We start from the raw sequence: 21,697 nt of genomic DNA, 5'->3' as shown, positions 1-21,697 counted from the left end.
GGGAATAGCGGCAACACCTTAGCGTTGTCTCTGTAAAGCAGACTATGCCTCCTAATTATTATTTTTTCAGTTATTTTTCTATGACTACTTCGTATGGAAGGCACCATTGTAGAAGCTGGGGAAAGGGTTCCATCTCTAGGAAATTAAGAGTTCTAATGACCTTTTTCCAGGCCAAAAAGGATTGAAGGGTAATTAGATCTGACGTGTCCTTTTTGTCCCCGGGCGCCCCTACAATACCTTTTTACTTTATCAAAATTCTGAGAGTTATTTTCATGAAAATAGAAGAAAATTCTAATAAGAATGTCTCCGTGGTCAATGTGACGCCACAGCCCTTGTTGCAATCACTCTAATTTCTGAAAAATAAAATTGTATTCGTAAATATGATGGGAATACATGTCGTTGCTTGGTCAATCAGTCTAGAACTCTTAGGGATCGTTCGCTGGGCTAATTTGAAGTTTTTAGGGGGTTCTTAGGGGTGTGACAAGTTGATCTGAAAATTTGATTCGATGGACTGGACAGATGTAAATCAATGAATTTATCTGTAGACAGATTATAAAATTAGCTCTTCCGAAATATTTTAAAAATTACTCGGAGATAAAATTAAAAGGTCAAGGGGGTTTTGAAGGGCCAAGTGGAGCTTAAATCACTATGTGTATTCATCTTATCCAAATACCCCATATGGAATGTATCTGGAACGGTTTGCAGGTTCGCTTCAAAGTTTCAGGGATTGTTTAGGGATTCAAATAGACATTAAATTTAGAATTGGGAAGGGGAACGCAGGAGAGGGGGTAGAAAATTCATTGGAAAGAGGGGGCATAAGGCAAACGCGATGAAAAATTCGTCTCAGATCCTCCTGAAAGTTTTTGCTTTTCTTCCAGGAGCCCTCGCAACAATTCAAAATGGTGAGCTTTGCGCCAACTCTTGCTGCAATTTTGGAAAATCTGAATCTAGAAAATAGTCCAACAATTACAATTCAATGCAAAAATGGGAAAATTTTGGTCCAGAAGAGTCTTTTAACTGCAACAAGTGACGTATTCAGCAATATGTTTGATCACGACATGCTAGAATACCAAACGAACGTCGTTGTGGCAGATGACGTCGATTTCTACGCAATGAAAGCCATTATTGGGTATTACAATGAAGGGGAAGTCCCTGAAATGAGTGTAATTAACGAGGCAGCGTTTAGTTATGTTATTGAGAAATACAATTTTCTTGGAATCAAAGAAGCAATGGCAGAAGCAATGGCGGAACACTTGCTTGATAAATTCATTGCGGAAAATGACTTGCAAGCACTTGAGCTCATTTTTACGGATTACAATTGCAAGGCCCAGAAGAATAGAGCTATAATTGAGATAGCTACGATTCTGGTGAAAGGGAAAAAAGTTCCAGATTTCATTGTGGATTTTGATATCCATGATTTTCTTTATCTTTCAAATTTTGTGTGCGCTTCTTTGATAAAAATGAAATTTGAAAGATGGAATGCATTTTTGAGCTGTTTTTATGAGTGGGTTTCAGAAAATTCCGAGGAAAGATCTGCCACTGCTGTAGAAATTCTGGGAATGATCGACGTACGTAAATTTTCTACGTCTGAAGTGCTAGAGATGCTTGAATCTCTATCCTTAAACAAGAAGTTTCAGGGTTTTAAGCTAATGTTTGAAATAACTGTACAAGGTTACGTTAAAAGAATTGCCAATAGGGAATTGAATTGCCAAAATGGGCAAATAACTTGTTCTGATTGTGGTTTTGAATCCACCCCTCCGTACCACTATTCAACGCGTTGTAATGGTGTTCATCGTTGTCAACGTGGGAATCATTTATATAAACTTGAGAGATTCGATGACAAGATCCACAGTGGTAGTTGTGGTCGACAATTCCAATATAAGAATATTGGAATCGATGATATCTATATCTATACTTCCTTAAAATACGATTGATTCTTCTATGTCAGAGTTTGTTTGCATTTATTGTTAATTTGATTTAGTGACAAACTAATTGATTTTATATCGAATTAATAGATTTGTCTATTCGAATCATCTTCTACATTATAGCTTGCAAAATAGTTTGACAAAAGTTTGGTAAGTTTGTTTCATGTGTGTTGCCTTACAAAATTATCGGGTCATTTGACTTTTGGTATTTTTTTTTTCCTTTTACTTCTTATGACGGATTTGACAAGTTTGACTCATACAGCCTTCCTTACAAATATTTTACCGCCATTTGATTTGTAGCGTTTTTTACTTCTTATGACTAGTTTGACGAAACATTAATGAACTTCCTCTTATACGCTGCCATACAAAACTATGGTTTCATTAATTTTTTTTAATTTTTACTTTTACTTCTTTGACGAGTTTGAAAAACTTCTACAAGTTAGACTCATGTAGGCTGCCTTAGAAAATCATGCTGTCGTTTGGTTTTAGTTTTTTTTTTACTTTTACTTGCTATGACGAGTTTGCCTCATATCCACTTCCATAGAAATTATGCTGTCATTTGATTTTTGGTGTTTTTTTTTAACTTTTACTTCTCATGCCAAGTTTAATAAATTTAATATAGGGAATACTTACTAGATCGATGCCGAAGCTAAATTGAAGTTAGGTAGCGAAATGTGGAGATACCAGTCAAATTGGTGGCCTTCCCATTGATTTGTTTAATAGTCAAAATGGGAATATTATACATTAATTTTTTGTTTAGGTTTTTCTTTGTCCTATAAAAGTTTTGAAACTTCGTCTAAAACTAAAACGAATAAAAATATAAAAACAGGTTTAGTATTTCAAATAAGAAAGTTCCGAACGTTTCTCCTTCACGTCCGGAAGCTTTTATCAACGGAAAAGAAAACTAAACTAAAGTAAAAGAATATATAAGTAATAGGTAATAGAACATTAAGAAATAAGAAAAAATAAGTGATAGAACATAAAAAACAAATAAAAGGAAAAACAATTTGGTCAACCCTTATGAGAAATACAGGGTTGACCCTGATCATACATGTGGCGACCATTTAGGTCGTTATTTCAATGTCCCATTTCCATCGACTATCACTCGCGCAGCTAACAAACACTTTATGAAACCTTAATGTAAATCCGTGTTAAAAATAGCGCTGTATCACTACACTTAACTACACTTAACTACAACTTAAACTACACTTTAGTTATTATAGAAGATTTGTGCGTATGTATGGCAAACAAACCTCTTCAGGATTTGGGAATGCCTTCACCTAATATTCGGAAATACTTTTTCAATCAATTCATTTTTGGACGTCACTAAATTACAGAATTCAGCAGGTAGTTGTATACGTCCTGAAATTGAGTCTACTGGGAGCTTTCCGTTTCCAATTGCCAGCAATTAATATGAAAATGTTTGACCAGAGTCATCGTTTTGCAATCGGACACGCATATTTGTAGTTAATTTTAATGTCTTTACTAGTGCCCATAAATTGACGAAATCTACTTCATAACAAACAACCATTATAATTGAAATATATTTGCACAAGGAAGGCCAATATTAGACTGAAAAAGGTCACACAGTTTATTTTTTATATATAAATATGCATATAAACATATGCCATGACGTCATGTAACATGTGATGACGCCATGAACATATGACTTTATGAACTCTCTTCTGTCATAGATTTGAAAGTTATGACGTCATTTTGTTAATTTCTGTTACTACTACTACTATTCCTGTGAAGCAAAACTAGGAAGTCCTAGTGAATGGAAATAGTAAATAGTCAAATAATGCAAGTGGACATGTTTAAAATTTTTAGGGGCGGGAGGGTCTGATGATTTGTCTGTGAAGAGGATGAAAAAAGCATATTCTTAGGCTGCGGTTTGCCGAATTAGTCGATTTAGTTCTTCTAGGGCTATAATGAGATGGCTAGGACACGTTCTGCGGATGAAAAATGGCAGATCTTCAAAGATTTTTCTTTTCGGCCAACCATCTAGGACCAAAAGAAAAGTACTTCGTCCCGACTGGGTGGGAGGAGCTCGTAAGGAAGGATTTAACGGAAATTGGAACTTCTTAGGAGGTGTAAAGATGGAGACTTTGAATGTATTGGGATGGAGGAGGAGCGTTTGACTGCATACTTTAATTTCATTTAATTTTTTGTCTGTCCAGGCTATTATTCACACCCCCCCCCTTAAACTAGTCCGTGCCTCCCTAGGGAAGTATGCCTCCCAGTTTAGGAAACGCTGTATTAGTGTAAAGAGCGTGGTGTTGAGGAGGAGCAACCTCCTCATATACCTAATAATTTCTGTTCGTTTTAAGTTTTATTGTTGCTCTTTACTTTCAGTTGAAAAAACTAATTTTAAAAAAAGTTAGTTTCTGATCGTTCTTTAAATAACGCCAGGAAATCAAGCTCCACCTCCACGGAAAAATACCACTTCCCAGGGAAATATCCTCTGGACAGTTCAATCCTGGTGAAAATTCACTCCACGCGCATAATTGAGTCGATAAAGAGAAGGCAAGACATAAAGAAATTCCGTACAGGAATTCTGGCTAATTCACCCAGTAAAAAATTTCCCTGAAAAGCTCACCCCCTGGAAACTTTCCTCTCCATGGAAAATTCTCCCCATGTAAAATCGCCCAGCAGAAAATTCGTCCTCCCCCCACCCGAAAAGTGTATGCATAATTTCGAATAACAAATACTATACGTAAACAATGGGTAAATTTTCTAACTGAAAGACCTTTCCCCAGGGGCTGTCGGGGGTATTATTATCTCTAAAGAGATAGTTATTGGGCCTTTCGGCTATGCTGAACAAAATAGATATATCAGGATTTTGATCGGACGATTTGGGAAAAAGTGGCGTTGGAGGGGGTCTAGTCGCCCTCCAATATTTTGGTTTCTTAAACAGGGTACTCGAACTTATAATTTCCGTTACAACGAGCCCTCTCCCGATGTTCTAAGCCCACTGGGTCTTTACGATGGTTATAGGCGTTAACCCACCGCGGAAAATAACCCCCGTGAAAATTCACCCCCCTCCTCCCGTGGAAAATAAGTTTTTCCAAATTTGAGAATTTTATTTGAGTTTTGTCCTTTTTTAGTTTCGTTGAGAAGTGCTAAGGAAAGCGAAAAAGTGGAATTTACACACCAAAAGTATCTTAAAAACTTTAAGAAAACCCAAATCATTTTTGTTGGAAAGTCTTCCATATGAACTTGGGCTTTTTTTGGCAGTAGCGGTTGCCAAATTAAAAAAAAAGAAGACAAAAAATGTAGGTGAAAAATCATCAAAATTAAGCTGAAAACATGTGGCATCAAAAAGTTTAAGAATATTTAGCTATCCTTTGAAAGGATAGATGGCTTTGGGAACCAGCAAATTCTTTTTGTTTAACTTTTTACGGACGAAAGCTTTGTCAAATTCTACGAGTTTGTTTTTCTTATCTTCCAAGTGTAAAACTATTTGTTTTGGGTTTCAATTATTTATTGATGGTGATTTGTGGTAGTTTTACGCTTGGAAAATTATTTGCGTTTATTTCTACTCCTCTTTGACTTAACGGAGCTTTTTACTATTCTTTGGCAAACGTGTTTTGTGGAATTTTTAAAAAAAATCAATGTCTGTTCGTTTTTTATTGACATAGTCTTTTTCATGGAAAAAAATGTTTTTTTTTTATTTGACTCCATAGTTTTTTACTTTGAAGATTATTTGACTTAATTTCTGCTCATTTTTGGTTTAATTTAGCTCTTTACTTTTCTTTAAAAAGCTTGTTCCTTACGTTTCCTGTTAAAAAAAACAACACTATCTGTAAGTAATTAAATAAAAAAAACAACAACAACTTTTTCAACTGAAATTAAGGAGCAACATCAGAACTAGAAATGAACAGAAATTATTTCGTATATGAAAGGTATTGCCTCTAAGCATGGGCACTGTTCTGTTTTTCTAAAGAAATAATAAAAAAAATTAACATGGCTTAAATGAAACAGAACAGAAACAGTACGGGTCAACAAAAAACAGAAGACCTGTTTCTGTTTCTGTTCTGTTTTTTTGTTGTTGTAAAAACAGAAAACAGCTGTTTTCATTAAAAAAAGAGCTGTTAAAACAGCTGTTTCCCGAACACTTGATGGTTAAAGCTTAAAGTTTTGGCTTATTATCAAAAAGTTAATTATAACATCAGTTGTTCAAGCTTTAAATCTTATCACTTAAAAACTGTGCATTCCCCTCGTTTGGTTATTGTCCGGGCATACTACTTTCGCACGAAATAATCAGTGATTAAAAATACCTGTTCACTAGACATATTAGGAGTAGTACACTAAAATTCTATAGAGCGATTTCTGGCACGTCCAGAAATATGTCTTCGTTTTGAGTCAAGAATATGAATGGGTCTCCAATATGAAAACATTAACCTTTTAGTCTCTCAGTAGCTTATCGTCATGATTGCTACTTGCCACGGGTAATACTTTTTTCTGCCAGTAACAATTTTGAGGAAACCTAATACTACTGTAGCAAATTTTTCCCGCAAAAAAGAGGTTTTTTTTCTAATAAAGGGGCGAAAAATTGTCTGTGCACACAAATGTCACCTTCATTTCTTTTTCTTTATTATTATTTTCTTCCATTTTCCTGTTCCTTCTTTTCAAAAAATGCGTTTTTATGGTTATACAGCATCTTCTTGGACTTCCTGAAAATTTAATTTTTGGTTGACATAAGCCCCCCAAAACCTAGGGGCAATGGTTATTAGTTATGCCCGGAAGGCATATAAGGTCTTTATAGAGTGGTTGGCCGTATAAACTTTCGATAGGGGTCATTTGCTTAGAAATTGGAAGTTATAATGATCTTTTTAAGATTCAAAGGGAATTAAGGGCAACCAGCCCCTCTACCGCTACCATTGTTTTTGCAAAAGAAACTTCCAATTAATATTTTGAGACGTTTATTTTCTTCAGCATAGTTGAAAAATCCTGTAATTATGCCTTTGGGGGTGACAATTCCTTTACAGTCCCCAGAACAAGGGTTGTTAGGCAATTCGTTTACTGTTTAGCCTACATACAGTATATGTAATTGAGAAAGATATGCATGTTTGACCTTCTCTTTCCAAAAGGACGAAGGGTATTCTATTACTACTACTGCTTCCACTACTACTACTTCAACCACACTAATACATCAAAAATATTGAGGGGAAGTTTGAAGTAGATCAAAAGACGCTTTGTGTATGCACGCTGTCAAAAAGCGCGTGTCTCAAGAATCGATTTGAGTATTAAATTGTAACTTTCAGAAAATACTTAAAGGGGAAGATCAATTGACCAAAAGGCAATATGTGCATGCTACTACTAATACTACTACCTACGTTTACCACTACTACTACTTCTGCTACTTCAACTACTATCTCTATTGCAACTACTTGTAAAGCTAAGAGCATTAGGAAAAAATCACAAAAACATATAAATATTCAGGTTATCAAAAGGATATATCAGCTAGGTCGTAGCAACGACTAATTGTATTAACGTGGCACTTCCAGGACTTGATGAAAATGATGTTTAAATCATTAAAAGGCAATACCTATACTATTAATACTACCAATACAGTTACTGTAACAAATGACGCTACGGGTATTAAGGAGAAAATTTTAGGTAGCGTTTAGGGGGAGTCTCCATTAAACGAAAAAACTTATATGCATCTAGTGCCCTTTTTAAGAGTAAAAAGAGATTGGAGGGTAAGCAGCGCTCATTCCAAGCCCATTCATTTTCCAATCACATTCAATCAAAATTTTGAGATAGCCATTTTGTTCAACATAGTAGAACAGTCCAGCCAGGACCAAATAAAGGGTGTTTGGAATTATTGGACCCAATCGGGCCCTGTGTTTGAAAGGGTTCTGCGCTAACATCAAAATGAACGCTTGATTTTTGAAATCTTAAATGTTCTTAACAATTCCGGTAAACGTTGCATCTGGGAAGAAATCGTTTTCAAGGCTAAAACCAATAAAACAGAAAAAAAAAAACTGTCTGATATCAACAATGAATTAGGATAGAGTAATAGTTTCGTAATTATGTTGATTGAAAGTGAAGAAGTAAGGAACATATATTTTAAAACCGTTTTAGAAGGATTAACAGAACAAAATTTAGAAACATGCAAATTCATGCGCCTATGTTAGGTGACGTAAATTTCAAAAGGCACTTTTACTAGTTTCATAATACCTAGGGGACACAAACGTACATTAGTGCAATCACATAATGAGGAAAAAAGAACAAAAGAGGAAAAAAACGTAAGCTCAGTATGAACAAACTGGATCATAAAATGAGACAAGATCAAGAGAACGACCCGAGAAATGTAAATGTATGGGTGATAATGAACAGTCTAGACCATCATAAGTAAAAAGACCAAACGAAGCAACTAAGGCAAAAGGCATTGAAAAAAAAATCTCAAGCAGTGATAAAGAAGACTAAAGAACAAAGAAATATGTAGTAAGAATAGTAGCGAAAACGACAGTTAGAGTAAGTCAAAATAAAACTGAAGAACATAGAAATATGTAGCTAAAATATAAGTGGCAGTGAGAATCACAACGACTCGAAAGCGAAAATGAAGAACCCCAAAAAATATGCAGTTACAAGATACAAGAAAATGAGGATCAGAAGGAATCAAAACGAAAATGAAGAACAAAAAACGTGTGGTTAGAAAACATACAATATCGAGAACAAAGAAATATGCAAATAGGAGATAATCAGCTGTGAGAATTATAAGCAGCAGCAAGAATCAGAACGGGTAAAAAATGAAAGTGAAGAACAAAGAATTGTAGGGTTAGCAGATATGCGAAAGCGAGTATCAGAAAGTGTAAAAAAAGACAGTGAAGAACAAAGAAATGTGCTGTTGAAGAAGAACAACATTATTGCAATCTTCGATGCCTACAAACTGTAGCATTAAACACATTAAAATCTATAAAGATGCCATAAACTAAACAAATGCTATTTATAAGTTATTGGGACCCTTCAACTCTCCTCCATGATCCCGCAGGAAAAGTAGGCAACAAAGATGATTTACCTGGGGGCTGTTGTCTGTTTGGTCGAATAGCATTGCTGCATCAACAATTTCCAAATAAATTTATTTGACGGGATTGTAAAATAAATTCATTTATTTTTTAATTTATAATATAAATGTAATTTATTGTAAAATAAATTTCCAGTGAAGGTGAAAAACTCTTCTATGCCTTCTAAATTGCAAAGGAAATGTTGAGTTTATGGTTGTATACTTGGTTGGTCTCATTTCCCCATAAACATGACGTAACATTTTGACGTAACACCTTAAATTAGGTTGCATTTTCTCAGACCGCACTGCCTTTTTGTGACGAACAAATAAACATTCAAATGGCGATAAATCCATTTATTTAGACAGCAAAAACAGGCACAAAAGTCTAAATATTTCGATCACGTATCGAAATATTTCCAGAATTCGTATGCGAATCACCAGAATTCGCATACGAATTCTGGCAAATCCCTCAATGTAAATTTCACCCGGAAACTTCACTCGGTTTCAATCAGTGGAAAGTTCATCCCTCGGAAGCTGCTTTCCCCTCGGATGCCGTGCAAAATTCCAGAAACTCCCCCCTGAAATGTATTTGTATGTAAACAGTGGAAAAATTCCATAAATTACGGCCCTTTTTACGGGAGCTATGGGGAGTATGTTACCCCAAAGGCATAGTTACTGGAACTTTCAGCTCTGCTGATCAAAATGTGAAGGGGGCTAGTTGCCCTATAATCTTTTTGGTCTTTTAAAAAGGGCACTAGAACTTCCCAAACCATCCCGATATTCCAGGGTTGGTTCGGTACGATGGGTCCTGGGGAAAACCCCAGAAAAAAACAACAACAAATAAACACGCATCCTTTATCTTTCCGTTGGGGATATGATCGTAATTTTTCTTCTTAGCGTGATGACATTAAAAAAAGAGAGAAAAAACTGTTATATTTAAATTTTCTTATTCAACTTATCCACACATTTTTTATAGTATTCTTAGTTTTGATATTTTTTTGCCATTTTTATCTTAAGAATTTTTATTCTTTTTGTCCCCAGGACTTCTGTCCAAATACGTTAAGAACGACTCCTGAAACACAAGGACCGTATAAATGGAATACGAAGCTTTTTTTAAAAATACTTAAAAAACTTAAGCATGAAGAGCGAGGGATTGAGGAGGGGGCAGCCTCCTTATATACGGATTTATTTCTGTTCGTTTTAAGTTTTAATGTTGATCCTTACTTTCAGTTGAAAAAAAACTTGTTTTTACTTAATTTTTCAAGGGAGTGATAAGATCTACCGTACAAGCCCTTAGGTATATTGGTATTTTTCTTATGCATTGTTTCTTTGTTTTCAATTCTCTTTCTCTCTCTCTAAACAAATGATCTTGTTGTTAAAAAACTGCAATGTGTTATTCTAAGTCTAAGCAAAAATTTTTCATCGCAAGCAAGTTTTAGTTTTTAAAACTAACACGACTATTGGGTTAGTTTTAGTGTGGAAGGAATTATTATGAAATCCAGGCCTATCTTGGTAATACAACGGTTTTGAGGCATAAATGTTGCAGAGAAACTTTAAAAATGATAATTAACTTTGCTTTTTGAAATAAAATATATCTGCAATTATGGAATAAAGAAACAAAATACGTAAAGTATAGTGGGTGTGCATGCAAAATGTTTTAGCTACAGTTATTTTGTATTTTAAGAAGTAAGAATGGTTTTATAACTCCACGCTGTAAAAATACTTTACCCCCCCCCCCAATATGAAAATATACAGTCCAAGTTGTATAAATCTAACGTATTATGTCATCCTTTGCTTGTTTTCCACTGAGCGTATGCTAATTGTCTCTTAATAAGGACAGATAAAACCGGTTTTTTCTTGAGAGTGTACCATTATGTACACAAGCACCAAAAAGTGTAACTCTACCCAGAAACAAGCTCATATTTGCTACACTAAAGGAGTGTCAAGACCCAAGTTAAAATCTCCGATAAAAGTATTTTTATGTAATTGAGTGTACTCTATTTATTCTTTTTGATTTCCTTGTTTAAATATTGGAATTTATTTTTTGTTTATAAATGGGAATTAGTTTGACGTAATCTTGTGACTTAATCATGGATATGATTGGGCTACCCTCAATGCTACGCCGCAGATTTTCAGTACTTTCAGGCGTAGGTACTGAACAGCCTTGCCTGGGTTGAGAAATATCATCAGTTAATTATTGAAGTCATAGCAAGATGATATCAGAAGTATCCCCTCAACAAATCTGACAACGCCCATTTCCGGTTCTCCTTTCTTCCTTTAATGATTCAAGAGCACGAAGAAGTTTAACGGCAATTCTCTCATGACACAGGTGCTATTAATTTTCTTCGAGATGTAGGTGCTTGTTACGTAATAGTGAATGTTTAAAAGAGGCAGGTGTCTGTTACATGATAGAGAGTCTTTTTTCTTTGATTGTTTAAAAAACCTGCAAGGGCTAGGTAAAAAAATTTCAGGGTCCGCTAGTGGGGGACCTTTAAGATGCCGAAACTTAGAGAGCAATTCCACGGGGCCTCTAGCAAGCCTTTCCAGCGGGAGGGGGTTTCCTAGCAACCAATTCCAATGGAGCCCTACTGGGCAATTCCACCGGGTTTCTAGCAGTCAATTCCAACAGGGGCCTTTAGCATCCAATTCCACCGTTGCCCTAGCATCCAATTTCACCGTCAAGACGTTTCAAGGCATTTCAAGACGTTTTTCTTCAAGGTGATTTTCAAGGCGTTTTTTAAGACATTTTTTTAAGGTGTTTTTTCAAGACTTTGTGAAACATTTTTCTTCAACGTGTTTTTTCAAGACGTTTCAGTGCATTTCAGAACCTTTTTAAGACTTTTTTCAAGACGTTTTTCAATATTTCTTTAGTTCTTACATAATCTATATATATAAAAATAAGTTGTTTGTTTGTGTGTCTGTCGACGGACGTCATGTTTGTGTGTCGAATGACATCATGTTTGTCGACTGAAGTCATTATAAGGATTGAGCTGTATGTCGTCATGAAGTTGTTTGTCGACTGACGTCATGTTTGTCGACTGACGAAATTACAGACCGGGACACAAATGATAACCGGGACACAGGGATTATAAATGATGACCGGGACACTCAAAGAGAAATTGCAGACTGGGACACCGGGACACAAATAACGACCGGGACACAGGGAATATAAATGACGCCCGGGACACAACTACAACGGAGACGCCGGGGGGCACAGGGGGGATATATAAATGAAGACCGGGACACAGGGAATGTTCGAATAGCAATCACCATCAACAAAGCTCAAGGGCAATCATTAGAACAATGAGGTATAGATCTGAATACGGATTGTTTTTCCCATGGACAAATATGTTGCATGTTCAAGAGTCGGTAAACCTGACAATCTATTTATATGCACAGACAATGGGAAAGTGAAGAATGTTGTATATTCGCAAATTTTACGTAGTTAAAAACATATATCTATCTATCTATATTCACAGGTGGGACACAGGGACACAACTACAATGACGCGTAACTAATATGGCGCGAAAAAAGCTAAAAAAAGAAAAAAGCTAAAAAGAAAAAAACTTTAAAAAAAGGAAAAAATAAAAAAGGTAAAAAACTAAAAAGAAAAAACACCGGGACACAAATGACGACCGGTACACATGGAATATAAATGACTACCAATACACTCAAAGAGAAAGGCACAGGGGGATATATAAATGACGACGGCAACACAGGGAATGTTCAATTAGCAATCACCATCAACAAAGCTCAAGGACAATCATTAGAATAATGAGGTATAGATCTGAATACAGATTGTTTTTCCCATGGACAATTATATATTGCATGTTCAAGAGTAGGTAAACCTGACAATCTATTTATATGCACAGACAATGGGACAGCGAAGAATGTTGTATATTCGCAAATTTTTCGTAGTTAAAAACATATATATATATATATATCTATATTCACAGGTGGGACACAGGAACACAACTACAATGGCGTGGAACTAATGTGGCGCGTAACTACTTACGTGCGCGGGGGGGCTTGGGGGGCACAAAGCACCCCACCAACTAGGTGTTGGGGTGGCGCGAAGCGCCGCCCCAACAGCTAGTAAGAACTGTTTACCTGTGTTAAGGATGAAGTATTCTCGTGTGACTTGTTTCTTCAGAGTCTGTGGGGAATTTCCACTTTTAATTGAGGAGGGAACACACTTGGGGCGTTACATAATGACGGCACACACGTGCGATGTTGCGTAGTGGCGGCGCACACGTGGGATGTTACTTAATGACGATGAACACATGAGATGTTACATAATACTTTAAGAGATTACATTTTCTTTCGATGCGTTTTATGTGTGTCATTGTGTAAATGATTAAGTATTGAAAATTTGTCCTGGAACAAACAATTTAAAAGATACATACTTTTATTGTGCATACAAGTTTTATTAATAACAAGAGCTAAGAGCTCACGTGGCACTTGTAATGAGGCCGGAAGAGCCAAGAGCCAAGAGCTCATATGGCATGAGCTCTAGCAAAATTCTAAGAATCAATAGATTGATTTAGAAGGAAAATCAAAGGCTTAATTCCGGTCGAAATTTAAAATAAGAGATCTTAGACACAAGGTCCTTCTAAATATCAAAATTCATTAAAATCCGATCACACACTCGTAACTTAAAAATAGCTAATTTTCTCTAATTTTTCCTCTCCCTTCTGCCCCCCAGATGGTCGAATCAGGGAAAACTTTATCAAGTCAATTAGTGCAGGTCTCTGACACGCCTACCAATTTTCATCGTCCTAGTATGTCCATAAGCACCAAACTCGCCAAAGCATTGGACCCCCCTAACTCCCCCAAAGAGAGCGGATCCAGTCTGGTTGCGTCAATCGCTTATATATGACATTTCCAAGATTTCCAACGGTTTTCCAAGATTTCTGGCTTCCCCCTCCAACTCCCCCAATGTCACCAGATCTGTTCGGGATTTAAAATAAGAGCTGAGACATGAGTACCTTCTAAATATCAAATTAGATCTGGTCACCAGTTCTTAAGTTAAAAATACCTCAATTTTTCTAATTTTTCTGAATTAACGCCCCCCATCCCCCAAAGCGAGCGTATCGGTTCCAATTATGTCAATTACATATCTAGAACTTGTTCTTATTCTTCCCATCAATTTTCATCCCGATCTCTCCACTCTAAGCGTTTTCCAAGATTTTCGGCTCCCAAGATTTCTGTTCCCCCCTCCAATCCCCTATGTCCCCGGATCCGATTCGAATTGAAAATGGAGTATCTGAAACATAAAATCTTTCGATATATCAAGTTTCTTTATGATTCTGTCTCCCATTCGTAAGTTAAAGATACCCCAGTTTTCACGTTTTCCAAGATTTCCGTTTCCCCCTCCAACTCCCGTAATGTCACTGGATCTGGTCGGAATTTAGAATAAGAGCTCTGAAGCCCAAAATACCTTTAAACATCATATTTCATTAAGGTCCGATCACCTGTTCGTGGGTTACAAATACCTCATTTTTCTAATTTTTCCGAATTACCCTCCCTCCAGCTCCCCTAAAGAGAGCGGATCCGGTCCAGTTATGTCAGCTGCGTATCTTGGACTTTGGCGTATTCTTCCCACCAAGTTTCGTCCTGATCTTTCCCCTCTGAGCCTTTTCCAAGATTTCCGGTTTTCCCCCACCCCAACTCCCCCCAGTGACACTGGATCCGGGCGGGATTTAAAATAAGAAATCTAAGTTACAAGGTCCTTTTAAATATGAAATTTCATTAAAATCTGATCACTCCTCCGTAAGTTGAAAATACCTCATTTTTTCAAATTTTACAGAATTAACCCTCCCGCCAACTCCCCGAAATAGAGCGGATCCGTTCCGGTTATGTCAATCACATATCTAGGACTTGTGCTTATTTTTCTCTCCAAGTTTCATCCCGAATCCTCCACTCTAAGCGTTTTCCAAGATTTTAGGTTTCGCCCTCCTACTCCCCCTATGTCGCCGGATCCAGTCGGAATTTAAAGTAACAGCACTGAGACACGATATCCTTCTAAATATCAAATTTCATTAAGATCAGATCACCCATTCGTAAGTTAAAAATACCCCATTTTTTCTAATTTTTCCGAATTAACCGTCCCCCCACACCCCTAGATGGTCGAATCGGGGAAATGACTATTTCTAATTTATTTTCGTTTTGTCTCTGATATGCCTGCCAAATTTCATCGTCCTAGCTTATCTGGAAGTGCCTAAACTAGTAAAACCGGGACATACAGACCGACCGACAGACCGTCCGACAGCATTTGCGATCGCTATATGTCACTTGGTTAATACAAAGTGCCATAAAAAGCATTATAAAATCATGGAATCACAGAACAAGTACTTAAAACTCAATAAACCGAAAGACGAAACGTGCAAAAAGCTGATACAGGATAAAATATAAGCAAAAACAAGCGTGAATCAAAGAAAGGTAGGGGCCCCTGCAAACAATTCTATGGGTTAGGGGTGAAGACTTGTTATTACAAGTAAGTTCAAGTAATATTAAGTGATATTTCTGAGAGCTCTTAATGAAAATACTTTCGTTTCTGTTGCTTTATTAGACGCACCTGCCTGTTACATTGTATTAATTTAAATCTCTATTAGCAAGATTCCATTTCGAATGAACCGTAAGTATTACGGTTTATGCAGCAGAGCCCTATTTCTTACAATAGTAGTAATAAGATAAATTTCGACTTCTCAATACGTTTTCTCGCTAATAGATGAAACACGCAAACGAAGAAAAAAGAAACACTTTTTTACGTACAGTTATTTCTGAGAAGTTTTAATGAAAATGGCTTTGATCTTCGAGTCAAGAATATGTATTTCTGGTTGACAAGCGCATAATTGAACAATATTCTTCTTTTTATTTCGCATAATCTCGTTAGAGGTAAATTTAAACCACAATAAGAGATTTTTTGAGCGCTTTTAACAAAAATATCATGTTTCTTTGACTGAGTATTAGATTCCAGCCCCCCTCGGTCAAAATGTCTTTTAACACCCCTCAGCTTAACTTTAAGCTGTTGAACATGTTAGTTCAAGGCAATTCATGTCACTGTGGTATACTATGGTTGGCACACAGCCTCTGGCACTCTAATCCCAAAGGCATTTTTCAGATATTTGATAAAAAATGCTTTAAATTTAATGCTTTGTGTTTTGGGATTCCACCCCCCCCCCAACGCGATGCCTTCCATAGCAATTCACGCCACCCTGTCAAACTACGGATCGCACAGACACCTTCTGGCGCAGTTTATCATATCTAAAGTATTTTCAGACATTTTCCTGCAAAAACATCCGTTCCATTAGAATTGATCATTTAAACTTAATGAAGAGTTCCCACTTGAACTGCGGAAAATCGTGAATTGCGAAAAATCACAATTCCCAGCCTACGACACTCAATGGCTCGTCGTATCCTCTGGGAAGTATTATTACACATATGGCTTTTTTGGATATTTTCTGCAAAAATTATCCGTTTACGCTAGAATAGATCGTTTAAAATCAATGAAAAACCCCAATAGCGTTTCTTCTGATGACTCCTGGAAATTGAGGTCAGCTTGGAACAATTTGCGAGCCCAATTGCACCCTCTGGGTGCAATTGGAAAAAAACTATTTTCCTAAATTCAAACACGTTTATATCATTCTCAATGAAAATACCGCTAAAAATTGTCTAAGAAAGACTATTTTCCTATATTTTGAACAAGTGTTTATCATTCTCTAAGAAACATCTGTAGAAATTCTCTAAGTTGGACTAGTTTCCTATTTCTTGAACTAGTTTATATCATTTTCTAATAAAACATCTCAAAAAATTTTCTAAGAAGGACTATATTCCCATGTTTGGAACAAGTTTATATCATTCTGTGAGAAAAAATCTAAAAATCGTCTAAGAATATCTACTTTCCTATGTTTCAAACAAGTTTATATCATTCCCTAAGAAAACATATCTAAACATTCTCTAAGAAGGACTTTTTCCTATGCTTTGAACAAGTTTTTATCATTCTCTAAGAAAACATGTGTAAAAATTCGCTAAGAAGGATTGTTTTTTCATGTTTTGAACATTTTTATATCATTCTATAAGAAATCATCTTTAAAAATTCTCTAAGAAGGATTAAATTTCTATGTTTTGAACTAGTTTATATCATTCTCTAAGAAAACCCCTAAAAATCCTATAAGAAGGACTGCTATCTTATGTTCTGATCAAGTTTATTTTATTCTCAAGGAAATCATTTTTAAAGTTCTATAAGAAGGACCATTTTCGTATTTTTGAACAAGTTTACATCATTCTTTAAGAAAATATCTCTAAAAATTCTCCGAGAAGGACTATTTTTCTATGTTTTGAACTAGTTGTATCATTATCTAAGAAAAAATCTCTAAAATGCTCCAAAAGTCTAGCTCATCGCTGTCTTGACTTTAGTAAAAATCCTGCTAACCCATCTCAAACTCTAGTAGACCTTCGATGAGCCCGGTAGTAGTTTCTAGGTCTCAAATATATTTTTCTTGCCTCTCTGACTTTTTGAATAAGCGATCTAAACATTGGAGTTGTTAGCGGACCCCAAAAATAATAGAAACGAGAGAAAGTAATGCAATAAATATTTTGACTGAAATCATGGCATGTGGAATATCATCATAAAAGTGAATACTTTGAATAAAATACTTCATTATATTTCTCTTAAGATGTTATATATTCCATTTTAGTGTCATACACAATGTCTGATAATGCTTTCTGTGCCGTGTGTCAGCCATTGAACGTCAATGGCCGGGAATTGTCAGGAGTCATCAGTCATCAAGCGCTATTGGGAATTTTTCATTAAGTTCAAATCATCAATTCTAGTAAATGGATATTTTTGCATGAAAATGCGCGAAAATATCATGTCTGTAACAATGCTTGCCAGAGGGTACCATGCGTCAGCCATTGATTGTCAAAGGCTAGGAATTGCCATGGGACATTGCAATCTAAAAATGAAATGTCAATTCTACGCTGTTGAATTTTTTTGTGGACAAAAGGTTGAAAAACCCTTCGGTATGATAATGTGCGCCAAAGGGTGTCATCGGACTGGCTCATTATGGACCGCTGACAATTGCTATGAGTAATCAGAAAAAAACGCCATTGGGGATTTTGTAATTCTATTGATTCTAGCGTAAACGGACATTTTTTCAGGAAAATGCCCGAAAATTCCATATGTGTGATAATGCTTACTAGAGGATCCCACGAGCCAGCCATTGAGTGTCATAGGCTGGGAATACCATGGAACATCGCAATCAAACAATGGAATGGAATGTTTCCGCTAATCAAATAAAAACAACGGTCATTTTTAGTTTATAAATTTGTTTCTTTTGGGGGGGATTGAAAAACCATTAGGTTTGATAATTTGTACCGGAAGGTGTCTTCAGGCTAGTATATTGGGCCACGCGGACCTCAATTGTCAGGAGTCATCAGAAGAAGCGCTATTTAATGTTTTTCATTAAGTTTAAGCTATCGATTCTAGTGTGAACGGATTATTTTTGCAGGCAAATTTCCGAAAATGCCATATGGTTAATATTGCTTTCCAGAGAATGCCGCAAGCCAGCCATTGAGTGTTATAGGCTGGGAATCGCTATGCAACATCGCAATCTAACAACAAAATGGCAATTTTTGCTGTTCAAATAAAACAATGGTCAATTTTAGTTTATAAAATTGATTTTTGTGGGGAAAAGGTTGCAAAGCCCTTAGTTGTGATAATGCGTTCCATAGGGTCTCATCGGGTTGGTACATTGTACGGCGCTGGTCTCAGTTGCCAGGTGTCATTAGAGAAAACGGTTTTGAGAATTTTCCTTTAAGTTTAAATGAGCGATTCTAGTTTAAACAGAGTTTTTACAGGAAATTGTCTGAGCCAGCCTTAGGTATAATAATTTGCCCCAGAAGGTGTTGTGTGCTATCCATAGTTTCCCATGGTGGCGTAAATTGCCACGGGGTCTTCACGGTTGGGGTGGATTGCTAAAATGTGAACCATTAGATTTAAAGCCTACTCTTATCATTTAAATACCTGAAAAATTCCTTTGGAATAGTGAGGGTACCAGAGGGTGCTGTTTGCTGTCCATAGTTTACGACGGTGGCGCGAATTGCATTGGACTATAATGTTCTACAGCTTTGTTTTCGACGGAAGGGAACTGAAATCTAACACTCAGTCTAAGACACGGGCATTTTCATTAAAACCTCTCAAAAATATCGCCTAATGTGGGTTAATTTTTACCTCGAACGAGATTATGCAAAATAAAAGGAAAAATATTATTCAAATGTGCGTTTTTCAGCCAGAAATGCATAGTCTTGGTTCTAAAAAACGAGGCATTTTTAATAAAACCTCTCAGAAATAATTGAATTCAAAAAAGTATTCCTTTTTTCTTCGTTTGTGTGTTTCATATACTAGTGAGGAAACGAATTTTGAAGTTGATATTTTTCTTATTATTATTATTATTATTATTATTATTATTTTTATTTATGTAAGTTATGAGGCTTTTACTGCACAAAGCGTAATACTTGCGGCTCGTTGAAAATTTGGTTTTGCTAATAGCAAGATTTAAATTAATGTAATGTAACAGGCAGGTGCGTCTAATACAGCAAAAGAAACGAAGGTATTTTCATTAAGACTTCTCAAGAACATGTCTTAATGTGGCTTAAATTTTTTAATTTACCTCTAATTACAACCCTCCCTTCCTGGAATCGCTTGCTAGGGCCTCCGCCTTTCTTTAGTTCACTCTTGTTTTTGCTTATATTTTAATCCTCTATCAGCTTTTTCCCGTTTTTTTTCCATTTGTCGAGTTTTAATTGTTTTTTCCGTGATTTCAAGATTTTTTTATTAATAAAATGTGTATGTACAATAAAAATTTTGTGTCTATTAGATTTCTTGTTCCAGGATGAATATTCAATACGTAATTATTTGTGCAATGAAACATAAAAAGTTATGTAACATCTCACTAATTCAATAGCTAAGATAACCTGTCTAGGTCACGTTAGAAAATTAATAGCACTGTGACAAGCAGGTGTACATCAAATGCAACCATGTTCTAGTAATCGATTTTCTCCACTATACGAATTTATTTCAGAAATAGGAAACACATAATCTATAGCTTCGTCGAAATGTCTCTATTAGACAGTATTCCCCAAATAAAAAATTAGAAAATATTTCTTGGCACAGTTGTCTAGTGTTCTATTCTGTTGAGGGGACAAAAAATTCGAATCCAAATTGGGACAAAATCTTTGGATTATAAAGGTTCCCGGAGAAAACGAAACGTATAGAATGAAAATGAAATCTCTGAATGTATTATGCATCATCCCACGTGTGCATCGTCATCATGTATCATCCGATCTGTGTTCCGTCATCACATAACGTCCCACATCTATGCCGTCCTCACGTAACAGTCACGCTTTCGCCGCTATTATGTAACATCTCATATATGTCCCGTCATTACGTAACACTCCACGTCTGTGCCCTCATCAGTTACCACTGGGAATTTCCCATGGGCCCTGAAGAAACTAGTTACGCAAGAATACGCCACCTTTAAAACATTCCCTATTACATAAGAACTAAAGAAATCTTTAAAAAACATCTTGAAGAAAAACGTCTTCAAAAACATCTTGAAATAACTTGAAAAAAAACGTCTTGAATATAAATGCCTTAAGAAACATCTTGAAATGTCTTAAAACATCTTAAAAAGATGTCTTGAAACGTCTTGAAAAATGCTTTGACACTGAAATTAGATGCTAGGACCCCGGTAGAATCGGAAGCTAGGGCCCCGCTGGAATTGGATGTAAAAGCTTTTTAGGGGCCTGGTAGAATTGCTTGCCAGGGCTCGGTGTCTTGAACGCCCCCCACTAGTGGTCCCTTAAATTTTTTCCTGGCCCTTTTTGATTTTTAAACCATCAAAGGAAAAACGCTCTTTATTATGCAACAGATACCTGCGTCTTTTAGAAAACATTCCCGATTATGTAACAAGCACCTGCATTTAGAAGAAAATTAATAAAACCTGTGTTTGGAGTGAATTGCCGTTAAATTTCTTCCTGATCTTATTAAAGGAAGAAAGGAGTGGCGGCCATCGGCGTCGTCGTATTTGTTAAGGGGATACTGCTGCTGTCTGAAGCCCCATTCACAATGGGTTTTCTTAATATCGAGATATAGCTATTGCTACACTAACACAATCATTTTTTTGTTGAACTTTGTGATGAGCTGAAAAATTCCATGAAAATTATGATTGACTCTAATTAATGCTAGCTGAAATACCCGTTATTAGTAAAATTTTATTGTGAATGGGCCTTACCATTGCAGTGGTGCCTATAAGATATCTCTATGTCCTAAACATAGTAACGAACTCATTTTCTTTACAATAAGCTCTTAAATGGATCTCTGGGATGCACCACTGCGGGCTAGCAGTAGAGGAAAAAAGAGGATGGATCAGTTCCACCTATACAAAAAAGCTACCTATGGTTGTTTAGTTTTTAAGGCTAGGTGACTGTATGTTTTCTGCAAAAGGTTCTCGGTCATGGTGATTCCAATGGTGTTCTTTTGGTTTCGATCCAACGCCATTTTTAGGAATTTCCGGATTTTCTTCTAAAATCTCATTTTTCTAAATATCAGTTTACTATTAAAACTAATCGAGATGGTGTTATTTTTATCCCATCAAGTCGTCTCAATACAGTCCTATCCTGATATATATGAGGTACTATATGAGCTGCTAACCCATCATATCCCTTCAATTGGTGCCAATACAGCCCTATCCCGATG

At 36.1% G+C, this 21,697-nt stretch overlaps 2 protein-coding genes across 2 annotated transcripts in view; both read left to right on the top strand.

Moving 5' to 3' along the window:
* Nucleotides 1–5,598, top strand: part of LOC136043672 (uncharacterized) — a 31,345-nt gene extending 25,747 nt beyond the window's left edge. Inside the window, exon 3 of the mRNA XM_065728567.1 lies at nucleotides 879–5,598. Within this exon, the coding sequence (XP_065584639.1) occupies nucleotides 879–1,934 (1,056 nt within the window). The 3' untranslated portion in view covers nucleotides 1,935–5,598. The remainder of the gene's footprint in view (nucleotides 1–878) is intronic.
* Nucleotides 5,599–8,190: 2,592 nt separating this feature from the next.
* Nucleotides 8,191–21,697, top strand: part of LOC136043668 (uncharacterized protein C18orf63-like) — a 54,028-nt gene continuing 40,521 nt past the window's right edge. The window contains exon 1 of the mRNA XM_065728563.1: nucleotides 8,191–8,244. Coding sequence (XP_065584635.1) covers nucleotides 8,191–8,244 — 54 coding nt within the window. The remainder of the gene's footprint in view (nucleotides 8,245–21,697) is intronic.

This window comes from Artemia franciscana, unplaced genomic scaffold, assembly GCF_032884065.1.
Source record: "Artemia franciscana unplaced genomic scaffold, ASM3288406v1 Scaffold_805, whole genome shotgun sequence".
NCBI lineage: Eukaryota > Metazoa > Arthropoda > Branchiopoda > Anostraca > Artemiidae > Artemia > Artemia franciscana.
The sequence above is the reverse complement of the archived record's forward strand: the minus strand, read 5'-3'. Positions and strand labels throughout refer to the sequence as shown.